Source organism: Bos taurus, chromosome 26 (genome assembly GCF_002263795.3).
Source record: "Bos taurus isolate L1 Dominette 01449 registration number 42190680 breed Hereford chromosome 26, ARS-UCD2.0, whole genome shotgun sequence".
NCBI classification, from domain to species: Eukaryota; Metazoa; Chordata; class Mammalia; order Artiodactyla; family Bovidae; genus Bos; species Bos taurus.
In genome coordinates, this window is record NC_037353.1 from 31,369,173 (window position 1) to 31,392,679 (window position 23,507).

Sequence of the window (23,507 nt, forward strand, 5' to 3'; positions counted from 1 at the left end):
GAGAGGTCCTCACTTGGGGGAAAGTTTGCCATCTCACTGGGCAGAGAAGCTCATCTCATGATTTAAACCTGAGTGCATCCGTTCCAAGTTCCTAGAAGATCAGTGGCAAAAGGCAGTATGACTTGGTTGTGTCAAGAAGGGAGAGATTCCTGAGTAGATCCTTGAAGGATGAGACAACTGAACAGAGAGGGGGCTTCCGGGCAGGAGGTGGGTGAGAAGAGATGTAGAGTCTGGAAAGCACAGTGATACAGAAATAATCAGGGATGCTGTGACAGTCTGTGGCTCTGACAAGTTCAGGGCTCATCTGCAAGGTGTCAGCATCTTCTTAAGGCTCTTGAGACAAATGAAACAGCCCAGGAGGGGTCAGGAGGCACGAAACTCTCTAGCGGCTTCTTTTATGCTGGCCCAGCACTCCGTGACCTCTATCAGGACAGCGCTCTCTGCCCCGAGGCTCTCAGTGGATGCCAGGTGGGCCTCATTATCTCACCTTTATAGGTAGAGAAGGTGAGTCTCTCACAGGCAACAAGCCATGACCCCAGGTGACCCTGCTAGCTGGCAGCAGGGCTGGGCTGCTCTTCCTGGGTAGAGATTCTCCATCCATGGAGACTCCCTGTGAGATCATACTTCCCTGGGACTGTGTGGGGTTTGGAATCTCACTCTTGCCTTAAAGCAGCAAGATGTGTCGACAGAGAGCATTGTAAATGGTCCCCTGGGGGCTGGTTGACAGTGGAAGTGGATTCACCGTTGGGGTGTGTGTGTTAATATACCATCCTGTCCACTTCTGTGTGTGTTTGAAGTATTCTGCAATAAAAAGGTATATCCAAACATCATCACACACCTACTCCATCCTCTTCTTTTTCCACTCCTCTGCAGTGATTATGGCTTTCTTTTACCTGCTTCCTTTATACCTTTAACCACAAGATAATGAGGCCAGGCCTGAAGAGGAAGGTTGAGAGAGGATTTTCTTAGAGTTGTGAAAAGTTGATTCTGTTATTTGAAAGCCTTTGGCCACTTCTGACTCCTTCTCAGATGGCAGCTTGCAGGGTGTTTGGGCCAGAGAGTGCCAACAGTTTGGAATTATCACTTAAAATAGAGGAACTGACCTCCGGTCCTCAGAGCGGGGAGTCACGGTGCCTGTGACCACCATCTCCAGCAAATAGTATTTGCAGATTGTGTGGCCTTTCTCTGCAACCCACCTCTCCAGCCAGTCATCGTGCCGTGAAACTCGTCGTTCCATGAGGGGCCCAGTGCTGCTGCTGGTCAATAAGCCCATTCCCTGCTTCACCCAGCCATGCCACCTGAATAAAAGCAAATTCAGGGGGCTCTGGGCTGACGGTGGCCTCACGAAGCTGTTCTGTGGTTGAGAAAATAAGGGCAAGGAAATATTTAAGCCCAGAAGAGGCTCTTCTAGCCCCCAGAGAACTCTAGAAGCACCTCTCTGACCCCCAGGGGATTGCATTGGGCCATTGAGGATGTTTTTATCTGTGGTGCCTGACTGGCCAGCTCTGCCCTCTCATCAGCAAGGCATCCAGAAAGAGGAGGGCCTGAGGGACTGTTGTCTGTGATGATGGAGGTCAGTAGGGTGCGAGAGCTCCTCGAATGCCTCTGGCTGTGCCACTGGCCTGACCTGCCCCTCCCTGTAGGTCTCAAGCCCACCCTGATGCTGCCCTGGGTAGCCTACAGAACCTCAGCTGCTCCCTGACCAGGCCCCTCCTCTCACCCCAGGCTTTTCTGGGTCCGGACTGGAGGGACAATCACAAGGACTTGAGGTTCCAGAAGGCAGAAGAAAGGTGTTGGGGACCCTAGGGACTCTTTTTGCTTCAGAAAGTCCCTGATCCAGCCCCCTCAGGGAATTTGGATGCTGTGAAAAGTTGCCATGGTACATTTCACCTGGTGTGGGGGCACATTCATTAACCTTGGGCTGTTCCAGCTTGGCAGGGTGAGGACAGATTTGGGCCTGCCTGGTGCCAGCAGATCTTGTCCCACGTCCCTGCTCTTGGCCTTGAGGGCTCTCAAGGGCTTTCCCAGGCTGGCCCACATGGAGGCAGTGATGCTGCGGGTCTCCTAAGGACCAGCCATCCCAGGCTGGCCTCTCCTGTGATGATGCAGGAGGCAACTTTCACTTTGTGGTCCAAGACGGGGGCAGGCAGGAAGAAGGCCACTCAGTGGGTTCAGATCAACCTTCTCGTTCTACCAACAACCCAGGCAGGAGGACAGGTGGTCTGCAGTGGGGTGGAAGGAGGCACCCTGGCAGGAGCCTTCTTCTCCATGCAGGCCCACAGCCCCAGCTCCTTCCCTTCTTGGCCTTGGGTTGCCGGCTTCTGATCCAGTCTAAGCAGTTAGGGTGCTGGTTGCCTGTGCAGAGCCTGGGTGATCTGGGTACTCATAGGTGACACTTCCATAGGCTTATAGAGGGGCCACCTTTATAGCTGTGGTCTGATGAAAGGGATCATTTGCCAAAACTGCAAGGCCTGCTCTCAGGTGGGTATCCTGACCTGTGCTAGTTCCTGACCGTTTTATTGAATAGGGATGGTCTGGCTTTTGACCTCCCCTTCCTCCTTCATAGCCACAGTGGTAGCGATCACTGACTTCTCTTCTCTTCTCTTGTGTTTCAAGTTGACAAGCGACCCTTCCCTGGCTTGAACATTTTACATCCCTTCCCTAAGTCCTAGCTCTGACCTCTCCTCTGAACCCACAGGAGCCTCCTCCTTCATTCTCTCCTCCCTTTCTTATTCCTCAGCACAACCCTCAATGGCAGCAGTAACACAGATCAGTGGCTATGCATCCAGCTCATCATGGAGCTCACTTCGTATCTTGGGGCCTGGGTCTCACACCTATAAGATGAGGTGTTTGATGATACCTGACATTCATATAGGCTCTAAGATTTCATGTTAATTGTTGGGCTGGCCAAAAAGTTTATTTGCGTTTAAACACACTTTTTGGCCAACCCAATATATAGGGGAAAAAAAATAAGGATATAAAGAACAGTTAATTACATTTCCTAAGAAAATTGTTTGTCAAAAATTGACATTATAGACTGAGGGTTTTCTAAGTCTTTTTTAAACATCAGTATTATAGGGACGGCAGAGGATGAGATGGTTAGACAGCATCTGCAATTCAGTGGACGTGAATTTGAGCAAACTCCAGGAGATGGTGGAGGACAGAGGAGGCTGGTGCGATGCAGTCCATGGGGTCACAAAGAGTTGGATATGACTTAGCGACTGAACAACAACAACAATTTTGGGGATATAAATCACAAAGCATAAATTTACCCTGCTCCATCCATTTTAATTGAATGGACGAATTCTGTGTAGTCTTTTGCAAAATGCTTCCATCCTTCTGTGCTCGTGAATTTCATTTTTAACCACTTATTTTTATTGTTTTCTTGTTGTTTGTCCACTCTGGCTTTAGGAAAGGGCTTTGGTTGGGATTTGGGGGCTGGGGTTGGTCCTGTCCTGGCACAGTCACCATATGGTGACTTCTGGAAGGGTGGAGCCTTGGGTGCTTGTATCCTCAACTGTGAAACCTGGCTCACAGCCTGCACTGCCCACCTTGCAGATTTCCATTTAGCACTAAATGACCCACTAAAAGAACCATGCTGTAGTCAGGAGCTGCTGGAAGCGTGGGGGCGTGGAAAGGACCTTGGAGTTAAAATGCCGGTTGTCAAGTCCTAACCATCTCTGTAAATGTGTTCCTTAACCCAACAGAACTCCAGAGGTCCCCCTAGAACACAGCGGGGCTGGTGACTGGAGCCGTGCCAGGCAGAACTCTGCCTTGATGTCTCTGGGTTTCAGTTTCCTCAGATGTAAAATGTGGGGGCTGCATTCTCTGATCTTCAAGTTTCTTTCTAAGTTGTAACACCTCTTCCCCTCCCTCCCTCTTTCCTTTTGTTTCTTTCACATATTAGATATTTTCTTTTATTTTGGAGGGAGGTGGGTAGTAACAAATGCTGCTTTCCCCCCTGCACCTGGATAGTGAGCCTCAGACTTCTTCCTTCCCAGCTTAATGGATGCCATGTGCCCTGGACCACTCAGCCCCGCACTGTTCAGCATTACGCTCATACTTCTCATCCTCTGGATTAAACTTTCTCCCCCTAAGAAGGCTCTTTTCCCCCTTTGGTGGATGGGGCAATGAACCCAAGTCCTAGCTGCTTCCCTCTGGTGTTTGCAAGGCCCTCTCAGGTCTGACAGTGACCCTCTGACTTTGCCTAGAAACCTGGGAAGACCGTGGCTGCCATCATCCAGGACATCCATTCCCAGAGGGAGAGGGACATGTTCCGGGAAGCAGAAAGGTGAGGCCCAGCCTTGGTCTCAGGGCAGATTCTGGGTCATTGGAACATCCTCCCCTTTCTTGGGGTACTTGAGTCATTCTGTGCCCTGCCCTTTCCTCATCCTGTCCATCAGCTTTTTCTGGGCATTACACTTTGTGTCCGATGGAATACATGAGTCCAGTCGAGTACTCAGGTTAAACTTCAGAAAAATTCAAGATGTTCAGCTTCTTCTCAGCTGCTCCTCCTTTGTTGTAAAGGCATATAGGAGAGGGTCTGCTGATACATGACTCTTAGGGGCAAGGGTACACTCTGCTAAAACGGCCTGAAAGTGTGTGTGGTATATGTGTGTTGTGTTTGCTGTGTATTGTGTGGTTGTATTGTGTATGTGGTATGTTGTATGTATTATGGTTATGTGCAGTGTGTGTATTTTGTTTGTGTTACATGGTTGTATTGTGTGTGTTGTGTTGTACATGTGTTTGATATGTGTAGAGCGTTGTGTGTGGTGTCTGGTGTGTGTTGTGTGTGTGTGGTGTGGGTGTTTGTGTGTTGTACATGTGGTGTATCTGTGGGGTCTGTGTGTGTGTTTGTGTGATATGTGTGGTGTGGGTGTATGTGGGCTGTGAGTGTGGTATGTGTATGTGTATGTCTTCTGTTTAGAGACAATCCCTGATTTTTCTTGAGCTGAATGTAGGTGCAGAAACGTCTGTGACTTGACCGGTCACTCACTCAACATTGAGTCCCTTCAGTTGTCCACCTCATTTCTCCCAACTGAAGCTGTGACTCTGCCAGGCTGCGGCTGCAAGTTCACCACTGTCAGCACCCTGCAGAGTGAAGACTGTCCCTGCGGAGGCCACTGTGCAGAAAGCGGAGCGGCAGCTGGCCTGCTCATTCTGTGGGTTTTACCCAGAGCTGCCACAGGTGGCACTCTAACCTTGCTGCAGAGGGCCTAGCCCAGGCTGTATCCCCAGAGGAGGCCAAAGCTGGTGCCAGGGAGCCACATCTCTTGTCCCCTGGTCAGTGAGGACTGCGTGGTTTGCCTGTATTGGGAAACCAAATGGAAGTTCCCCATCCTTTTAGAATATTGGGTGGATGACTCAACTGACCTGTTTAATAACAACCGTGTGTGTGTATGTGTGTGTGTGTGTCTATGTTTGCAGCTGTTCAGGGTTGGGATTTTTGTTTGTTTCAAATATTGTGGCTGTTTGAGTTTTTTAAAGACACGTGTGAAGCTGCAACATGCCCCTGCAGTTCTGTGGTAGAGTCCCGAGGGCAGGTGACCAGGAAGTCTTGCTCTGAACCCTAGATAGGCTCAGGTCCTTTTCTGGATTTCTGTTTCATCATCTGATACATGAGCAGGTCAGAGCTCTAAGGACTCTTCCAACCCCAAATGCCTTCCTAGAAAAATGGAGGCCAAGAGGCGGCCTTTACTTCAGTGGAGGCCAGGTGTAGGGGTGACTTCAGTCTCCTAGTCAAGAGGTCGGCTGATAGAACCCCAGGTTAGGCAGCCTCTCCCACCAGGCTGGACCAGAGCAACCTTGCCAGACCCCAAACTCCACCCCCTTCCCTGGGACAGTCTCCTGCTTCCTGAGTGTAGCTCATTTCCAAGAGGAGATGTGGCTGAGCCAAACCAGCCCAATTATTCATCCCCATTCCCAGGAGCATTATGAGGAAAGAAGCAGAGGGCAGCCAGCATTGCGCCCAGGGAAAATCCCTCCCTGAGGGCGGAGGGAGGCAGAGCTTGCTCCAGGACCACTCTGGGCGCTGTGCACAGTGGTGGTAAGAGCGCATGGCCGGGTGGGGTCATGTGCACCGTGGTTCTGTTGCAGAGATGGGGTGTATCTGGCCAGGGTGGGGGGACCTGTGGGTGCCACAGATTCTAAAGTGGCTCCTTTGCCACCCCCTCACAGGTACGCCCCAGAAAGGCCGCGATCTCGAAGTCCAGTGAGCCGGTCGCTGTCCCCGAGGTCCCACACTCCGAGCTTCACCTCCTGCAGCTCTTCTCACAGCCCCCCGGGCCCTTCCCGGGCCGACTGGGGCAACGGCCGGGACTCGTGGGAGCACTCTCCCTACGCCAGGAGGGAGAACGGGGAGGACAAGAGGGATAGGACGGACACGTGGGCGCATGATCGCAAGCACTACCCCCGGCAACTAGACAAAGCCGAGTTAGACGAGCGACTGGAAGTGGGGAGGGGCTACAGAGAAAAGCACCCGAGGTCTGGGTCCCCCAACCCGCTCCACTCCGCGTCCGGCTACAAAAGCCGGGAAGACGGCTACCACCGGAAAGAGTCCAAGGGCAAATCGGACAAGTACCTGAAGCCGCAGCAGGATGCTCCGGGGAGGTCCAGGAGGAAAGATGAGGCCAGGCTGCGAGAAGGCAGGCACCCCCACGCGGACGACGCGGGCAGGGAAGACGGCCTGGAGCCCAAGGGCACCAAGTCCAAACAGAGTGAGAAAAACAGAGCCAAGAGATCTGATCGAGACCAAGAAGGAGCTGATGACAGAAAAGAAAGGATGGCAGAGAATGAGGTAAGGATGGAATCCCTTTCCCCCAGGTAAGGAGAGGCAGGTCCCAGGGGAGAAGACTAATAAGGATAATTAACACTTATGGAATGAATGAAATGCTTACTGAATGTGTACTCTGTGCCAGACACTGTGCTAACCATGTTATCTCAACTCTTTTAATCCTCGCAGCAACCCTACGAAGAAATACTAGTAATAATACTATCATTACTGTGGACGAGGCAGCTGAGGCCCAGAGAGCTTACGTTAGTTGCCCAAGGACACACGGTCAGGAGATGGTAGAACTGGAATGACACCCAGTCATTGATCTGGCTCTAAGTCCCACGGCACCCTCCTGCCTTTACTAGAAGTTCGGCAAGGACTTGATGCAGAGGCCTTCTGTTGGATTTTGTCTGTTTGTCCAGGGTGGAGCTGCCCTGAAGTGTTTGCACCCACACACTCTGCCAGGGTAGATTAGACCTTTGGTCTGCTCCGTCCTTTCTCCTGCCAGAGCATCCACCAGTGTTGGGCTTTGATGAGAGGTGGTGAAGGAGAAGCCACCACCCCCCGCTAAGTTATACTGGGTGCCCAGGGCTTGGTGTGTTTCTCCAGACATTGTGTTTCCTTCCACTGGAATAAAAATGCTCAGCAGTTGGCTGGCGCCTTCCATCCAAATGCCTCATCCGGGGCTCACCATCTGCTGCAGGACTTCAGTCCTCCTTGTGACCCACTGATGTTAAACTCTCATCACCATCTTGAGAACAGCCTACAACCTATAGGGTTGCCCCAGGAGCCAGAGAACAGGCAGCAACTGAACTTGGGGAATGAAGGCTAAGGACAGGGTCCCTCCCTTTCTTATGATATGAAAAGCCCACCACAGGGCATTCCCCTGCCTGGGAGCCCCTCCCCGGAAGCTCCTCCCCTGCTGACATCCACATGGCTCCCTCCTCAGCTCCTGTGTCTTTATTCATTGTCACAATCTCCAAAGTTTATTCTTGGTCACTGCATAAAATCACAACATCCCAACCCACTTCCCATCCTCCCCTGCTTTCTTTTTCTTAGTGGCATCTGTCTCCTTCTAATCTATCTCCTAATGTTTTTATTTTGTATAGGGTCTCCTCTCCCTCCCAGCCCTCCCCCACCCCAACCCCCTTGTGAGCTCAATGAGGGCAGGAATTTGTGTCACTGCCAGTCCCCCCTAATTCCTGGATTAGGGTTTGGCACAGAGTGGGTGTTCAATAAGTATTTGTAAAAGGAATGAATGATTGAGTCCAGACTCTGGAGGCAGAAGCCTGGCTTTTGAGAACTAGGTCACACCCTGTTCTTTTGGCCTCAGTTTTCTCCTTTGTGAAATGGGTGTGATCACAAGGCTGCTGTAAGACTTTTAACAAGATTGTGCTCAGGGGAAACCCTGGGAGAGTCTGAAGGGAGTGCCCGTGCTGGCAAAGCCATTGTATGCACTGCTCAGTGTTTGTGGGAGGCCACAGCCAGACATAGGCTCAGCCCTGACCATGAGACCAAAAGAGAAAGAAAGAAGACAAGGCAGTGAATAGGACAACATGGGAAAGAGGCTCTCCTCCACTTTTCCTGGCAGGGGCACCAAGGTTTACAGACCCAGATGCCTAGGGCAGGGAAACCAGACAGGTGACACAGACCAGGTAGCATGACTGAAGCCAGAGAGGAAAACTGGGAATGTGGTGGACCAAGGAGGAAATGCCTGTATATTGGGTCAGCCACTTCTCAGGTCCACTCTATGGCTGCCGTGCAGGCATACATACCCTGTGTCTGATTTCCCTTTTCTTAAGGCAAGACCAAAGTCCAGATGCAGATATCTATATGAAATTTCCCATGTTTTAGAAATTATGTAAAACAAAACATGTCTGTAGGTCAGGTGGAGCCCCAGGCGTCCCCAGAATACAGCCCCCAGTATACATAATCCACAGGAGAGAGAAATATCAAAAGAACTCATGCTCCGTTCAAAGCCTAGAGAGAGATCCATGCATGCTGGGTGGCAGGTGTGTTCTTATTACTCACTTCACCCTCTCCTACCAGTCTCCATTCTCATATTCATGGAGCATCTAGCACTAGGGCTGCAGCTGTGAGTCAAAGCTAAAATGACTCTTAATTGCACGGAGCTCATGGTCTCGTGAAAAACACGCTCATAAAATAATTCCTTCATTGAACAGATGAGTATGAGTGTTAAGTGTTAAGGAGGTGGAGGATGCAGTGCTATCAGTGCCTTTAACAAACTAGAGGCTTTCCTGGGTTAGGATGTGCCTGTTGAGATTGAAAGGAATGGTGGGAATTTATTGGGTCAAAAGGAAGGAGAACAGACAGAGGGAATATCATGTGCAAAGGCCCTGTGGCTGGAGACCAGTGTTGCTGGAGCAGAGAGAGCCAGGGATAGAATGGTGGGAGGTGAGGCTGATGTGTCAACGAGAGACTTCATCATGCAGAGCCTTACAGGCAGGTTGAGGGGTTTTGTCTTTATCCTAAGTTCTAGGGGAAGGAAATGAAGCATTCAGGCAGGAAGGTGCAGGGAGGATATAATTGTTTTTACATTTTGGAATCGTCATTCCCGAGGACCTTGGGGAGAACACACTTGGGAGGAGGCTGCCGAGCAGAAGGGGAGACCAGTTAGTAGGTGGTTTAGCAGTGACCCCAGCCCTGTGGTGACAGCACTGCCTGCAATAGTCAGGACCTAATACTTTGCTCCCTAAGCTGGTGGGTGGGGATGGGGTGGGGCGCGAGGGCATTGGTTGCCTTTGTCTGTTCCCTGTAAGCTGCTGTCACCTGGAAATGGTCCCAGGTCTAGGGATGCCCTGAAAGGCACTGCGGTGTGGCCTTTGCCTGCAGGGATGAAGGGCAGGAGGTCCTTCTGGCGAGGGGCTTTCCAGAGGCTGGGTTGTCCCTGCCTCTCCCAGCTAGAACTGGAGGGAGTCTCTTTACTGTGTTGATCTGGATATGTGGCTGCAGAAACTGCCTGGGAAGGGTACAGGCTGTTTATTTTGACAAGAGAGGGCAGTGGGTAATTTATTCAGGAAAAATAAAGAAAAGTGGCCCCCTGTTGGTAGAAGCTCTGGGTTCTGAGGGCTAAAAAGGCATTTGGAGCTGCTTTCAGCTCAGGTCAGCTCAGAAGGCTAGAGCAGAGATTCTGCTGCAAACACTGGAAAGAGCAAAGACTTGAGGATTTCAACTGTCTTTCCCTGTCCAGTCATATCTAGTTAAACCCGTCAGCCCTGAGCTCCCAGCCAGGCTGGCTCCTTGTCAGCAAAGAGAGGTGTGTCTGCTCGTAAGAAATCAGAGCGAGAGTGGTTTACTTTGAGCCAACCTCAGCCAGAGTTGTCGAGAAAATGCAGCTTGCTCCCAAGAACATCCGGGAACACTCATTGCTTTGGTGGCCAAAGTTTAAGTCATGGGAGAATATCCTCAAGCTTCTAAAATGGGGGTTGGCAAATGTTTTTCTACAAAAAAAAACAGAGAGTAATTATTTTCAGCCATGTGGGCAAGTACGCTAAATTGAGGATATTATGTAGGTACTTGTATCATCATTTAGCATGCAACTGTTTAGAGATGTGAGAAGCATTGTTTAGTTCACAGACTGCACAGAAAAGAGGCCCTGGGTCAGATTTGGCTTGAGGATGGGAGTTTAATGACCCCTGTTTTAAAGGCGGGTCAGAGACCCTAATTCTCAAAGCAAACACCTGCTTCAGTTGTTCACTTTCCCAGACATGAGTGCTAGCATGAGGGACTTAATCTGAGGGAAGGGGGAGGAAGGAAGGTGGGAAAGGATTGCTAGCTGGGGCGATAACTCTAGGACAGACATAAGTCAAAAGTGAGGTGACGGGGCCCTGATTGGATGACAACACGCTTCCTAACCCTAAGTGGCCTGGAAGTGATTTTTTTATGGCTAATACAGATCTGTTATGAGACGTCACCATGATGGTTATGAACCCCAGGATCAGATTCCCCTTGTCCCCTTTATTCACCCTGTCTACAGATATCATGGCTGCAAAAAGTATCCAGTTTGCCAGGGATTTCTATCTCCCTAAAGTCCTCAGGGAAAACATTAGTGAAACATCTCTCTGCCTCCGTTTGTCTGTGTGACCTCGAGCAAGTTACTTAACCTCTCTGAGCCTCAGTGTCCCCATCTGTAAAAAGAAGACGATAACAGCCCCTGCCTCCAAGGGATTTTGTGAGGATAAAGGAAGTGATGTGTGTGAAATGCATCTGGCATCATTAGTTGTTCTCAATAATGTTCTTTTTCTCCTGGTGTGCCCTCTGTCATTGTTCACTATTGATTTGGTTTGTTCTGTGCTTCCTTTGCTAAGGCTGGAAAAGAGGAACAGGATAGCATGGAAGAGAGTCCCCCGTCAGTGGGCAGACAAGAGAAGGAAACAGAGTCCTCCGATACAGAAAACAGAAGGGCAAGGAAGGTAAAGTTTGTGCCAGATGCTGGCAGTGTAGCCACATCGGCACAACGGCTCTGGGGCACCAAGTCACAGGCCTCCCCAAGTCATAGGCCTTCCCGTGCTGCCTGGGGGTGACCTGCTTGCTGCATGGCATGTGTCTGAGACCCCAGCAGTGGGTCCATGAATGAAGCCAGCACTTTCTGGAGTAATGGCTTCACCTGGGACCTTTGCACAGTCTTTATTGAAGAGATCTTTACCACCTGCCTGGGCTCTGTCTCCATCTTCAGGAACTTGGCTGTGCTCATAAGAGAAAGCATGTGCCCACAAAAGACTCCAGGCTACAGAGCCAGACTCCCAAAATAGGCAGGTCCTGGGGAGGGGCTGCAGGCAGAAGGGGGCTTTGGGTACTCAGGCTGGGGCCCTGACCTCAGTAGGCCCTGACGCTGGGATTAACCAAACATCTCCTGTGCTTGTGAAGATTATTTTACTTAATTAAAATGAAAAACCCAGTCACAGGGCTGGGGCTGCCACAGCAAAAAGAAATGTCCTTGGAGCGTGGCCAGCTTCATGCCTTTCCAGTCAGAAGAGGCAGGGAGATGAGTATCACTGGCTGGAAGCTGATCTCCTAAATCTGGCTGCCGGGCCTCTGGGCCACTGGGGACGTGAGGGAAAGTCTCGGGAGGAGCCAAGTGTGAACTGTGGCTATGGAGGGTTGTACCCTTGCTGGGAGAGGGTGTTTGGGGGGACCTTGTAAGGGCTTCGCTGCAGTTACATTTAGTGATGCCCTGCAAGCAAGGTGATGCGTTTAGAGCTTATAACTTATTCATTCAAAAACTCTCTCAAAACTTAAAAAAATAAAGTTTCTAGAAATTAATCATAAAAAGATGAGCAGAGATTATTATCTATTAATAGGAAGTATGTGGAGCTTCTCTGGTGGCTCAGATGTTAAAGAATCTGTCTGCAATGCAGGAGACCCAGGGTTTGATCCCTGGGTCAGAAAGATCCTTTGGAGAAGGGACCGGCTACCCACTCCAGTATTACTGCCTGGAGAATCCCATCGGCTATAGTTCATGGGGTTGCAAAGAGTCAGACGCAACTGAGTGGCTAAGCACCAGTATGGAGTGCTTCACGATAGGAAGTAGGCTAAATACATTTGACTGGAATCCTACATGGGCGTTAACAGTTACGGTAGAGATGTAGATTCTATGATATAGAAGCACCTCTAAGCCATAATACCAAATAAAAATGTAAGCTACCCACAGCTGAAAACAAAACAAACAAAAAGCCCTATCTTTTTATTGAACACCTGTTTATGTACCAGGAGTTGAGATTCTTTGTGCCACTTGGTGGGTTAAGCATTAAGGGCTTACTCCAACTCCTGTGCTATTTTGAGGCCCATCCTAGGGATGAATCAGTGATGAGAGATTGAATGGTTTACAGCTCCTAATTACCCAGGTAGCAGTAAGATTGCGCAGCATCTTTCCGGTTTGAGGGGCCCTGTGGTCACAATTTGCACCCTCTTCTGGTTAAATACTAAGAACCAAGCCTCAGCCACCCTCTGACCTCCATCCGCATTTTTATTCAGGAGCAGGATTCGGAGAGTGGAAGTGAGGCTGAGGGTGAGAGCTGGTACCCCACGAACATGGAGGAGCTGGTGACAGTGGATGAGGTAGGGGAGGAAGAAGATTTTATCATGGAACCAGACATCCCAGAACTAGAAGAGATTGTGCCCATAGACCAGAAGGACAGAATCTCTGCAGAAATATGTCCCTGTGTGACAACTGCCTTAGACCTGGACTTTACCAAAGGTTTCGCCAAGGAGGGAGTCAAGACCATCGGGAATGGGGCTGGAGAAATCAGCCTCAAGTCGCCCGAAGAACTGCCTTCTGCTTCAACGGGCTGTCCCAGTGACATGGACGTGGAGATGCCTGGCCTAAATCTGGATGCTGAGCGGAAGCCAGCTGAATGCGAGACAGGCCTCTCCCTGGAGGGCTCAGATTGCTACGAGAAGCCCGCAAAGGGAGGAGAGAGCTCAGATGTTCGTCTGGCCCCTCCACTTCTGCAAATGTCTTCCCCCAAGCCAGCAGAGGAGAGGGCCTGGCAGCCCGGCCCGTTTCTCGATGACTGCAAGGCCAGGGGGACCCCCGAAGATGGGGCTGGTGAAGGCAGCCCCCTGGAGGAGAAAGCCGGCCCCCCCACTGAAACCGACCTCCAAAGCCAGGCTTGCCAAGGAGCGTCGACCCCGGGTAACTACCTCCCTTTTTCCTCCCTTTTTCTCTGTCGGTTGGGTTGATCTGACCACTGCTTCCCTGGAGCGGTGTGTGGGCAAGTGCAGGCTGGAACCAACAGAAGTCAGGGTTCAGCCAGTGTGAAAGCTGGTGCAGGAGGCAAGCTGAAAATCCTGATTAAACTGCTAGAGCTTTGAGTCAGTGGTTAGCTCTTAGCTTTTAGGTAGGGGACGTTGGGTAGGAGATCGCACATTTTCTGAAAAGCAGACTCAGATGGGACGTACTTCTTTGCCTTGACAGGAGCCCAGATGAACTCTGACAACTAAATTAGCAAGTGTTTGGGATTATCAAAGGAGCTTTGGTTCCTGGGGATCAGCAAGCAGCCTCTCTTGCCTGCGCCACAGAGGACCACCCAGGCCGTTACTTTGTGAGGCCTGAGTGAGGGGGCAGAGCTTCAGAGGGCAAGAAAGGAGAGAAAGGAATGGGCAGAGGGCAGAATGATGGGCTCACAAAGGGGCCTGACTGGTTTCCCTTCTCACCATCTCAGACCCACTTTTCTCCAGGGTCTGATGGTGAAACCAGACTTGTCTTGGGATCTCCTCCACCTCCATTGGAGGTGATGTTGTGTCTGTGCCTGGCACTATGACATCATGAAGACAGAGTTTAAAATAGGCTAAGCCCGGTCCTCTCTGCCAAGTGGAAACTAAGATCCAGCAAGAGCTGTGGGAGGAGGGGGGAGGTGTGGCCCTCCGTGTTCTCCCAATGAAAATAGCTAGAAATTCATTTTGCAGAAAGCCTGTGGCATTCCAGAGTTTGAAGGAAGTGGGGATAAGAGTCCAGGGCAGAAAATAGAGAGGAAGGGCTTAAAAATAAATATTTCAACTCAGTGCCCTGTGGTTGGCACAAACTGGTTGGTGAGCGGGTGGTCTGGGCTTCCCTCCATGTCAAGCTGACCTGAGCTCTCTTTCACCTGTGTGGATCTGAGCCTCCATGGAAACTCTGCCGTGAGCTGCCTTGTTGCTAGAGCATTGCTGAGGCCTGGGCTGTGTCTAGAGAAGGCAAGAATAAAGGAGGAGCGAGTGCCATTCACCTTGCTCGGATTGAACCTCCTCTGTGTTGTAGTATAGGTCTTGACATGCACTGGTGTTCATCGCTCATTAGCTTCCCCAGTGTTTGGAGTTCATATTTAATAGCACTGCTCAATAGGCTTGGGGTGAGGATGGCATTGCCTCTTCTGCCCGCCTCTGTGCTCCTGTGGATGTCAGCACAATTTTTGCACTTCAGTGATTCTTGTGCCTGCAGAAATGGAGTGATACTGAATCGGGGGCACGGGTGTGGATCATTCCAACCGAAGGCATCAGAGGCCCATCCCCCACAGAGCCAGTGCAAAGATTTGCCAAGTTTTCTTGTGTGTGGCGTTCTTTTGGCAGCCGTAAAAGCTCTTTATTCTAGCACTTTGGTTCTAATTAGCAGCCCTGGCCCTAGTCTCATGTTATTAAGCAGCCCCAGGACTATTTCCCATTACACAGTGCAAGGAACAGAATTGCAGGGATTCTTGGAGGCAGGTTGTGTTTCATTGGTATTCTGTCCCGGCTCATGTTTTGCAGAAAACTCCAGGTACTCAGAAATGAAATCTCTGGACGTGAGGTCACTGGAAGATGCTGAAGTGGAGCTGAAACAGCCCCTTTCTTTGCCTTCCTGGGAACCAGAGGATGTGTTCAGTGAACTTAGCATTCCTCTAGGTGGGTGAGATACTCAGTCCTTCCTGAGAATTCAGTTCCAGGGGACGATAGTTCTGTAATAATGTCTAAGAGCTTGAGAAGGCTGTTCGTCATTTTGTTGTAGTATTAATGTCTGATGCAATCACCCAGATTAACCTGCAGCTTTAAAGTTTCTTGCAATTTCAGTCTCCCATAGTAGACCAAGATAGCTCATGGGGCCAGGCTTTGAACGGCACTGCCCTAGGAGCCAGAGCAAAGAGACTTGTTTTTCCTGTCAGGAAATGTTTTATTCCTAACCGCACAGCCCTTATTCAGCCCAGGTAGTGGCGGCCGACCAGCTGCCACAGAGTCAACAGAAATGCCCTGCTGGCCCCAGCACTTCTCCAAACAACGCTGCTTTTTTTTTTTTTTTGCTCTTTGAGGGACTAGCTTCTCTGAGGCAGTGATACTGAATAGACTGTGTTTAGGGGACTTCCCAGGTGGCTCAGAGGTAAAAGAATCCACCAGCCAATGCAGGAAACGCAGGAGACGTGGGTTCAATCTCTAGATCAGGAAGATCCCCTGGAGGAGGAAATGGCAACCCGCTCTAGTATTCTTGACAAAAAAATCCCATGGATAGTCCATGGGGTTGTAAAGAGTTGGACATGACTGAGCAACTGAGAACACACTCTATAGTTGATAGAGGGTCCCTGGGTCCCTGTCCTTCCCATGTTGGTGACTGCGTGTCCTCAGACAAGTCATAACCAGGAATTTTTTTTCCAGTTACAGCAGGTCCTTCAGCTTCCCTGGGAGCTCAGCTGGTAAAAATCCACCTACAATGCAGGAGACCCCTGTTCAATTCCTAGGTTGGGAAGTTCTCCTGGAGAAGGCACAGGCTACCCACTCCAGTATTTATGAACTTGTGGCTCAGCTGGTAAAGAATCCACCTGCAATGTGGGAGACTTGGGTTCAATCCCTGGGTTGGGCAGATCCCCTGGAGAAGGGATAGGCTACCCACTTCAGAATTTATGAGCTTCCCTGGTGGCTCAGATGGTAAAGAATTTGCCTGCGATGCAGGAGACCTGGGTTTGATCCCTGGGTTAAGAAGATCCCCTGGAGGAAGGCATGGCAACCCACTCCAGTTTTCTTACCTGAAGAGTCCCCATGGACAGAGGAGCATGGCGCTATAGCCCATGACACAACTAATCACAGCATGGCAGGTCCTTCATTAACAAGTCGATGAGCCCCAAGGGAGTTAGTCAGCATGGAGGCTCACACTTTCCATCAAGTTTTCTTTTTTCCTTTTCATCTGCTGTATAAAAATCCCTTATTTTTTTTCTGTCTTCCAGTGTGCCATTTAGTTAGATGCAAAGAGCAAACTTCCTTTTTTTAAAAAAAAAAAAAAAAGAAGAAGAAGGGGTTTGCTACATAGCATCCAGCATGCCCCAGGACAAAAATTAAAAAAAAAAACAAACGGAAATACGTACTGACCTTAGAATGAACTAAGATGATTGCGAGAAGGCCCTGGGTTCTGGAAAATAGTTGCAAAGGCTGCCTTTCAGGAAAAAGGTGCCAGACAGCCAGCAGCCCTTCCTGGATAATGTGGCACTGCGTGAGGCACTCGGGGCAGGGGCACTGAGAAATGGAACACAAGTCTCTCGGCATCCAGGAGCTTGGAATCTGTATGATAGACACAGGCAGAAATTAAGACTAAATTCTGCTGCTTTATAATTCATGTCTTATTTTTATTATAAAAAGTGTGAAAGATTATTATAAATTTATCACCCATATAAAGTAAACATTAAATGTTGTTTCTCTTCTCTCCAGTCTCTCCCCGTCTCCGAAGGTGACCACAGTCATACCCATGGATAGTTTTTCTCCCACAAAAACAGGATCAAACTATACACACAATGTTATGCAGTTTGCTTTTATACCTTAACAGTGAATCTTAGAGCTCTCTTCACATCAAATGCATTCTTCTTAACTACTGCAAATATTTTTTCTTAAAAGCTGTACCATACATTACCGATACATCTCTCTACTGGTGAACATTCAGAATGTCTTTAATTTTTTTTTTCCATTAAAAATTAGATTGACAACAATACTAGGTAGAATATGATTTCCATCATAGTTTAGCACTGATCAATAACCAAACATTTCACATATTTCTACAGAATATATTCTTACATTCTAAAAGTATTGTATATTTGAATGGCACTGCCCTGGGAGCCAGAGCAGAGAGACTTGTTTTTCTTATCAGGAAATGTTTTTCCTGTCAGGTATATACTATATCACAAACTTATTCCTGTTTTCCCATCTTTAAAGTCAATAACGCCTTTCTCTTACGTATTTACTTCTAAGGATTGTAATATAAAATTAAGTAAGATATCCAATGTTAGGAATGTTAAGCAGCCAAGAATAAAAGAACAGTATAAGTGAGAAAGTACAAAGTAACATTATTTATGAAAAATTAAAATTATTAATTTAAATGCTATACAAGTTAGACTTTTATTTTTTTCATTTACCATTGAACTCACAAAACACCTGTGGGGTTGGTAATATTTTCAGCCCTATTTTACAGGTAAGAAACGAGATGCTGGTGGTTTAGTCGCTACGTCGTGTCTGACTCTTGTGCCCCCACGGACTGCAGCCCACCAGGCCCCTCTGTCCGTGGGATTTCCCAGGCAAGAATACTGGAGTGGGTTGCCATTTTCTCCTCCGGGGGATCTTCCCGATCCAGGGATCAAACCCACGTCTCCTGTATTTTAGGCAGTTTCTTTACCACTGAGCCACCAGGGATCTAGGATGAGAGGCAGGTTGCAGAGCTGATGAACAGCCCTTTGACTCCTGGCCCCGTGCTCTTGCTGCCTGGGCACCTCCCACCTTCCGCACATGCTGCCGCCTTTGTGTGTGAACCGGTTCCTGCTGGATAGCACGCTAGCCCAGGGGAGAGGGGGCTGTCCATGCATCTTTGCATTTCACATTTTCATAATTACCACTAAATCGCTATCCAGAAAGATTATACCAGTGTTCTTGAGAGTACGGTTTCTCCACATCCTTGCCAGCTTTGGATCTTAGCAGTTTTTAATCTTTACCAACCAATTGGAGGAAAATGGTAACTCATTTTATTTTTTAAAACAGCTCTATTGAGGTATAATTGAGGTTAATGAAGTACACATAAAACCTGAATTTTGACACATATACACCTATGAGCCTTCACTGCAAGCAAGACAGTGAACATACTCATCGCCCCTGGATTTCCTGATTCTCCTTTGTTACCCCTCCCTCCCAACCCCAGTCCCCAGGTAACCACTGCCCTCCTTCGTGTCACAAAATATTAGTTTGCATTCTAGAATTTTCTAGAAAGGGAATCATACAGTATGTACTCTTGTTGCCTGGTTTGTTTCACTCAATAGTTATTCTGAGATTTATCCCAATTGTTGGGTGTATGGATAATTGTTTATCGTTGAGTAGTGCACTGTGTTTATGGGTGGATCACATTTTGTTTATTCATTCAGCTGTTGATGAGCGTTTGGGTTTTTCTGGTTTGGGGCTATTACAGACTGTACTTTTACGCTTGATGATAGTGTCCGATTGGCTTTGAGACCTATTGTTTCTTTAATCTCAGTGGGGGTGAGGGGTATATGATACTGTTTTCTGCATTTGCCAGGTAAGGAAACTGAAGCCCAGAGACTTATTACCAGAGTTGTTTTTGATTTTTAGTTGCTAACTCGTGTCCGATTCTTTCTGTGACCCCATGGACTATGGCCCACCAGGCTCCCCTGTCCACGGGATTTCCCAGGCAAGAATATTGGAGTGGGTTGCCATTTCCTTTTCCAGGGGATCTTCCCGACCCAGGGATCTAACCTGAGTCTCCTGCATTGGCAGGTGGGTTCTTTACCACTGAACCACCAAGGAAGCCCCTTATTGCCTGAAAGCACACAGTAAAAAGGTCAGAACTGAGGGAATCCTAATTGGAGACCAGGCTGCCCTGCCATTCAGGCAGCACAGTGGAAGGAAAGGCCATTTTGGTTCAGTGGTTAAGAGCACAGAGTGTGGAATCTGACTCCCTGGGTTCAAATCCCAGCTGGCTGGGGGACAAAGAGCTGCTGATTTAACCTGTCTCCCTGGTTTTCTTCACCTATAAATCCGGGATGTAGTAGTCGCCTACCATGTAGGGTTATTTTGAGGATTAGATGAATGAGTACATGTAAGGTCTCAGTCTCTTTCAGTAGGAGGTACTTATTATGAGTTGTCTATTGTTATTATTTGTTTCTCTCCCTCTCTCTCAAAGTCACTCAGTCACGTCTGACTTTGCGACCTCATGCACTGTAGCCCGCCAGGCTCCTCTGTCCATGGGATTCTCCAGGCAAGAGTACTGGAGTGGTTAGCCATTCCCTTCTCCAGGGGATCTTCCTGACCCAGGGATTGAACCCAGGTATCCTGCATTGCAGGCAGATTCTTTACTGTCTGAGCCATCAGGGAAACCATTATTCATTTATGGAATAGTTTTTGAGACCTACTCTGCTTTCTCTCACTGGGGCTGCATAACCCTTCACACTCCATGGTTTATTACTACCGCAGAGAGACTTTTTAGGGAGTGGGGACAACTCAGGCTTGGTCCCTGTGGCACTCATGGAGGGAGAAGGAGAAGGAGAGGTGAGGCAAAGTCCTGCTGCTTCGGGGCTGGGCTGGGCACGGGGGTAAGAAAGGGCAGCTCCGTGGTTTCAAGCCAGCTCTGGGTGACCCCAGCCAGCATGAGCCTGCCAAGGCCTGAGCTCTTCCCAGAACCAAAGGGAAGCCTACAAAACGCAAGCTCCCCCTCTCCACCCATCACAGGCTGTGCTGGGATGACAGGACTGTAATTACCCGTGGCAGGAGCTATTATTAGAAGGCAGATGTTACTTTAATTACGGTACTTAATAGAGGCTGAAAAATGGGAGGACCAGGTTGCTACAGAACTCTCTGGGTCTGGGGCTGTGTTTTCTTCACGCTGTGCTTCCCCAGGCCCTCACGTTCCAGAGGTATCCTGAGGCGGTGTTGGCATTCTAAGTGCCTGGGCAACTCCTGGTTACTCAAGGGTGAGTTCCCAGGCATTTGGGGATCTTGCCCCAGCTTCTCCCTCCTCAACACTGTCTCTGACCACCTGGTACTGCCTGAGTAGCCCTGGAGGTCTGCAGGGGCCCGGAAGAGAGCTGCTGCCCAGCCATGGAGCCTGGATTCTCCAGGCAGCTCTGGTGAAAGGCTGGAGGGCCAGAAGGCTTCTGTGGAGAAAAGCCTCACACATGTCTGCTATTGTTTTTTGATAAACAGTTTAATAAAGAACTAATGTTTGTTGAGCCCTAGGCAAAATGACATGTGCTTCCCCATTATACCATTTACTGTATTATTATTCCTGTTTCACAGACAAGGAAACTGATCTCAGAGAGGTTAACACACATACCTGAGGTCGCACAGTGTGAGTCAAAGAGCTAGGTCTGACTCCAAATTCCATTTTCTCTCCAGTATACTGTGGCTTCCAACTTTTTTGTTTTTTGGCAGTAGAAGCCTTTGTTCAAGTGAAATCTCACCCCAAACACTACAGATGGTAGCCATGCCCACTGCTGGGGCTGAAATGGGCCACAGCTGCCAGCTCGGGTCTGCTTCACGTTCTGTGGTGGCTTCTGAGGCAGCTGCACCCCTTTGGGGGGCACCCAGGACAGGGATTTGAAGACCTCTTGGGAAACGTGACGGATTCTGGAGGCCTCGTGGGATCTGCACAGAAAACCTAAGGCTTCTTTCTTGGTTTTACCCAGTTGGTCGCCCCTACAAGGTCTGGACTCAGGGAGAGGCTCTGATCCCCTGCCTGTGTCTGCTCCCGTGGCCTCGGGGTGGGGGGTGGGGGTGCTTCCCCTTTTCTGGTTGCTCTTTTGTCCAGTGGGGTCCTCTGCTCCCTGTGGAGCAGCAGCAAAAGGGAGAAGTATTTTGCAGGCACAGAGGAGGAAGGCGCGCCTTGCTTAATGCTCTGTTTGCCAGCAGCAGCCAGGAGCCAGGGCCTGGGGGAGGTGGAGGGGCGGGACGGCCACCCACAAAGCCAGCACGTTCACATCCTTTGCAGTGAGGTTGGGAGGACACTCGGCCTCCCCCAAGGCAACTGGGCCCCTCACCCAAGGACCTCATTGGAGATTGCTGAGGGCACGGCAGGCAGGCTTGCTACGTGGCAGTTAGAACCGGCCAGCCAGTCCACTCCCCCCCCCACCACACACACACACACACACACACACACACACACCACACACACACACACACACCACACCACACACACACACACACACACACACACACACCACACCACACACACACACCACACACACACACCACACACACACACCACACCACACACACACACCACACACACACACACCACACCACACACACACACACACACACACACACACCACACACACACACACACACACACACACACGCGCGCGCGCGCGCGCGCGCCATCCATTAAGGCAGAGCGCAGGCAGGCCTCCCAGGCTCCCTCCTTCCTCCAGGCCTGTGCTTCCAGGCTGATAAGTGGCTTTTGTGAAATGAGGCTGGAGGAGGGGCGGGGTGAGTGTTGGGGGGAAGGTTGTAATTAGAAGTCTAAACTGCTCCTCTATGACAGGGTCTCCTGTACATTTAGCTCTGTCTCTAGAGGCAGGAGAAGGAAAGTGGAGGAAGGCCTGGGCTTGTGGTCACACGCAGGGCCTTGGCGGAGACCTGGCCTGTCCCCCTTTCTGTAAGAGGCTGCCCTGGCCTCATGTGTGGCTCCCAGCCCCACTTTCCCTGACACCCAGGGGGCCAGCTCTCTGACCATCCCTCCATCCGCAGCAGAACTCACCATATGGGCAGCAGCAAAGCACAGCTGAGGGGTCAGCACACAGGGAGCAGCCTTAGCCTGAAAGCGCCCGGGGTCGGGAGTGGGGAGTGGCGCGTTTGTGTGTCCTGATCTCCGCAGTCCTCAGCCCTGCTTTTTAGCTAGTGCCTCAATCAGAAGGCCCAGGAGGGATTCAGCCAGCTCTCCCCAGGCTACACAGATTCTTAGCCTCTGGTCTTAGCCCCTTCTCAGACCTGGGCTCTTTCCACTCTGCTGTGTCCTCAAGAGGAGAACTGTGACCCCAAAACAGCATGGTGTAGGCTGGAGCAGCCACCGTCCCCCTTCAAAGATGAATCCTCTGGGCTGTGACGCAGTCATTTCTCTGGCTGTTGGGTCACTGTTTCCTTTCCTCGGAATCAAAAGAGCTCCCCAAATCCTGGAACTTCTATTTAACGCATCATAAATAAAATGCTACTAACGAATGGCTAAGATTTAAGATTGGAGAAAGATGGAAAAATGTTTATGATAGATCATCACATGAAAAAGGGAGGAAACAGAATTACACTTAGGGTGTCATTAAAAATGTCCTCTTCCACCCCACAAAGGGCTCTATATATAGATAGTGTGGAAGAAAATATTTTGATTGGAATGACTCCGAGTGATTTTTCCTCACTTTTATCTTTAAAAAATTCTTCTTAGTGAACATAATTGTAAAATAAGCAAACAAAAATGAGTGTTCTTCCAGTCTTGGCCACAGCAGCTGCAGAGAGACGTACAGTGTGGAGAAAGGAAATCCACCCAGGGAAATGTAAGAAACCTCCTTACTCCTCCTTTCCCAGGAAGCTGACTGATGTTAGTAGAGCCTGAACCTACTTCTGGAAGGCAAAACATGTGATTTCCCAGCACTCCATCACACTTCATCACACTGCCTGTGAATGAAGCTGATGCTGTTTTCTTCGTGCCAGTTTTATAAATGAGGACAATGAGGCTTGGAGAAGTTGGGTAACCAGCCCAAGCCAATAGCAAGCCAGGGCTGGATCGCGTTGCTCCTATTTCACCCTGACTGCTGTCTGGACCCCAGGGGCCTCCCTCCACCTTCCTAAACTGCCTACCTGTCCATCCCCCATCCTTCTGCAGGGGTGGAGTTCGTGGTGCCCAGGACCGGCTTTTATTGCAAGCTGTGTGGGCTGTTCTACACGAGTGAAGAGATGGCGAAGATGAGCCACTGTCGCAGCGCCGTCCATTACCGGAACTTACAGGTAACTGTTGGTCTTCCTTGCCTAGTGCCCAGGAGGGGCGGTCCCTGGGCTAGGTTTCTGTGAGGTTATATCTCCTTCCATCACATGGAAAATTCATTCTGTGGTCTGCATCCTGATTCCACCAGACTTCTCCACATGGTGGCTGCCTTCCTTATGCTCTCAGAGCATCTGTCTCCACTTTAATACAAAACATTCTATTTGGGTTGGATATTTTTGGCAACGGCCTCTGCCTCTAGACTGAATGACTTGTAGCCCATGGTTGGAGCTGATCCCTTTGCACAAGACCTGGATATTT

The 23,507-nt window shown here is 49.6% G+C and overlaps 1 protein-coding gene and 1 long non-coding RNA gene across 4 annotated transcripts in view; one reads left to right on the forward strand and one right to left on the reverse strand.

Moving 5' to 3' along the window:
* RBM20 (RNA binding motif protein 20) overlaps positions 1-23,507 on the forward strand; it is a 197,386-nt gene that overhangs the window by 167,095 nt on the left and 6,784 nt on the right. For 2 of the 3 annotated variants that reach the window (XM_010820037.4, XM_005225744.5), the window contains exons 8-14: positions 4,212-4,291; positions 5,927-6,046; positions 6,178-6,796; positions 11,101-11,205; positions 12,767-13,427; positions 15,017-15,151; positions 23,091-23,212. In XM_010820037.4, coding sequence (XP_010818339.2) covers positions 4,212-4,291; positions 5,927-6,046; positions 6,178-6,796; positions 11,101-11,205; positions 12,767-13,427; positions 15,017-15,151; positions 23,091-23,212 — 1,842 coding nt within the window. The remainder of the gene's footprint in view (positions 1-4,211; positions 4,292-5,926; positions 6,047-6,177; positions 6,797-11,100; positions 11,206-12,766; positions 13,428-15,016; positions 15,152-23,090; positions 23,213-23,507) is intronic. The other variant, NM_001192613.3, reaches the window with a different exon arrangement.
* On the reverse strand, positions 16,261-17,147 carry LOC132343963 (uncharacterized). The gene is made up of 2 exons (XR_009493002.1): positions 16,601-17,147; positions 16,261-16,492 (listed from the first exon to the last, which is right to left on the reverse strand). It is a non-coding gene; the product is annotated as an uncharacterized lncRNA (long non-coding RNA).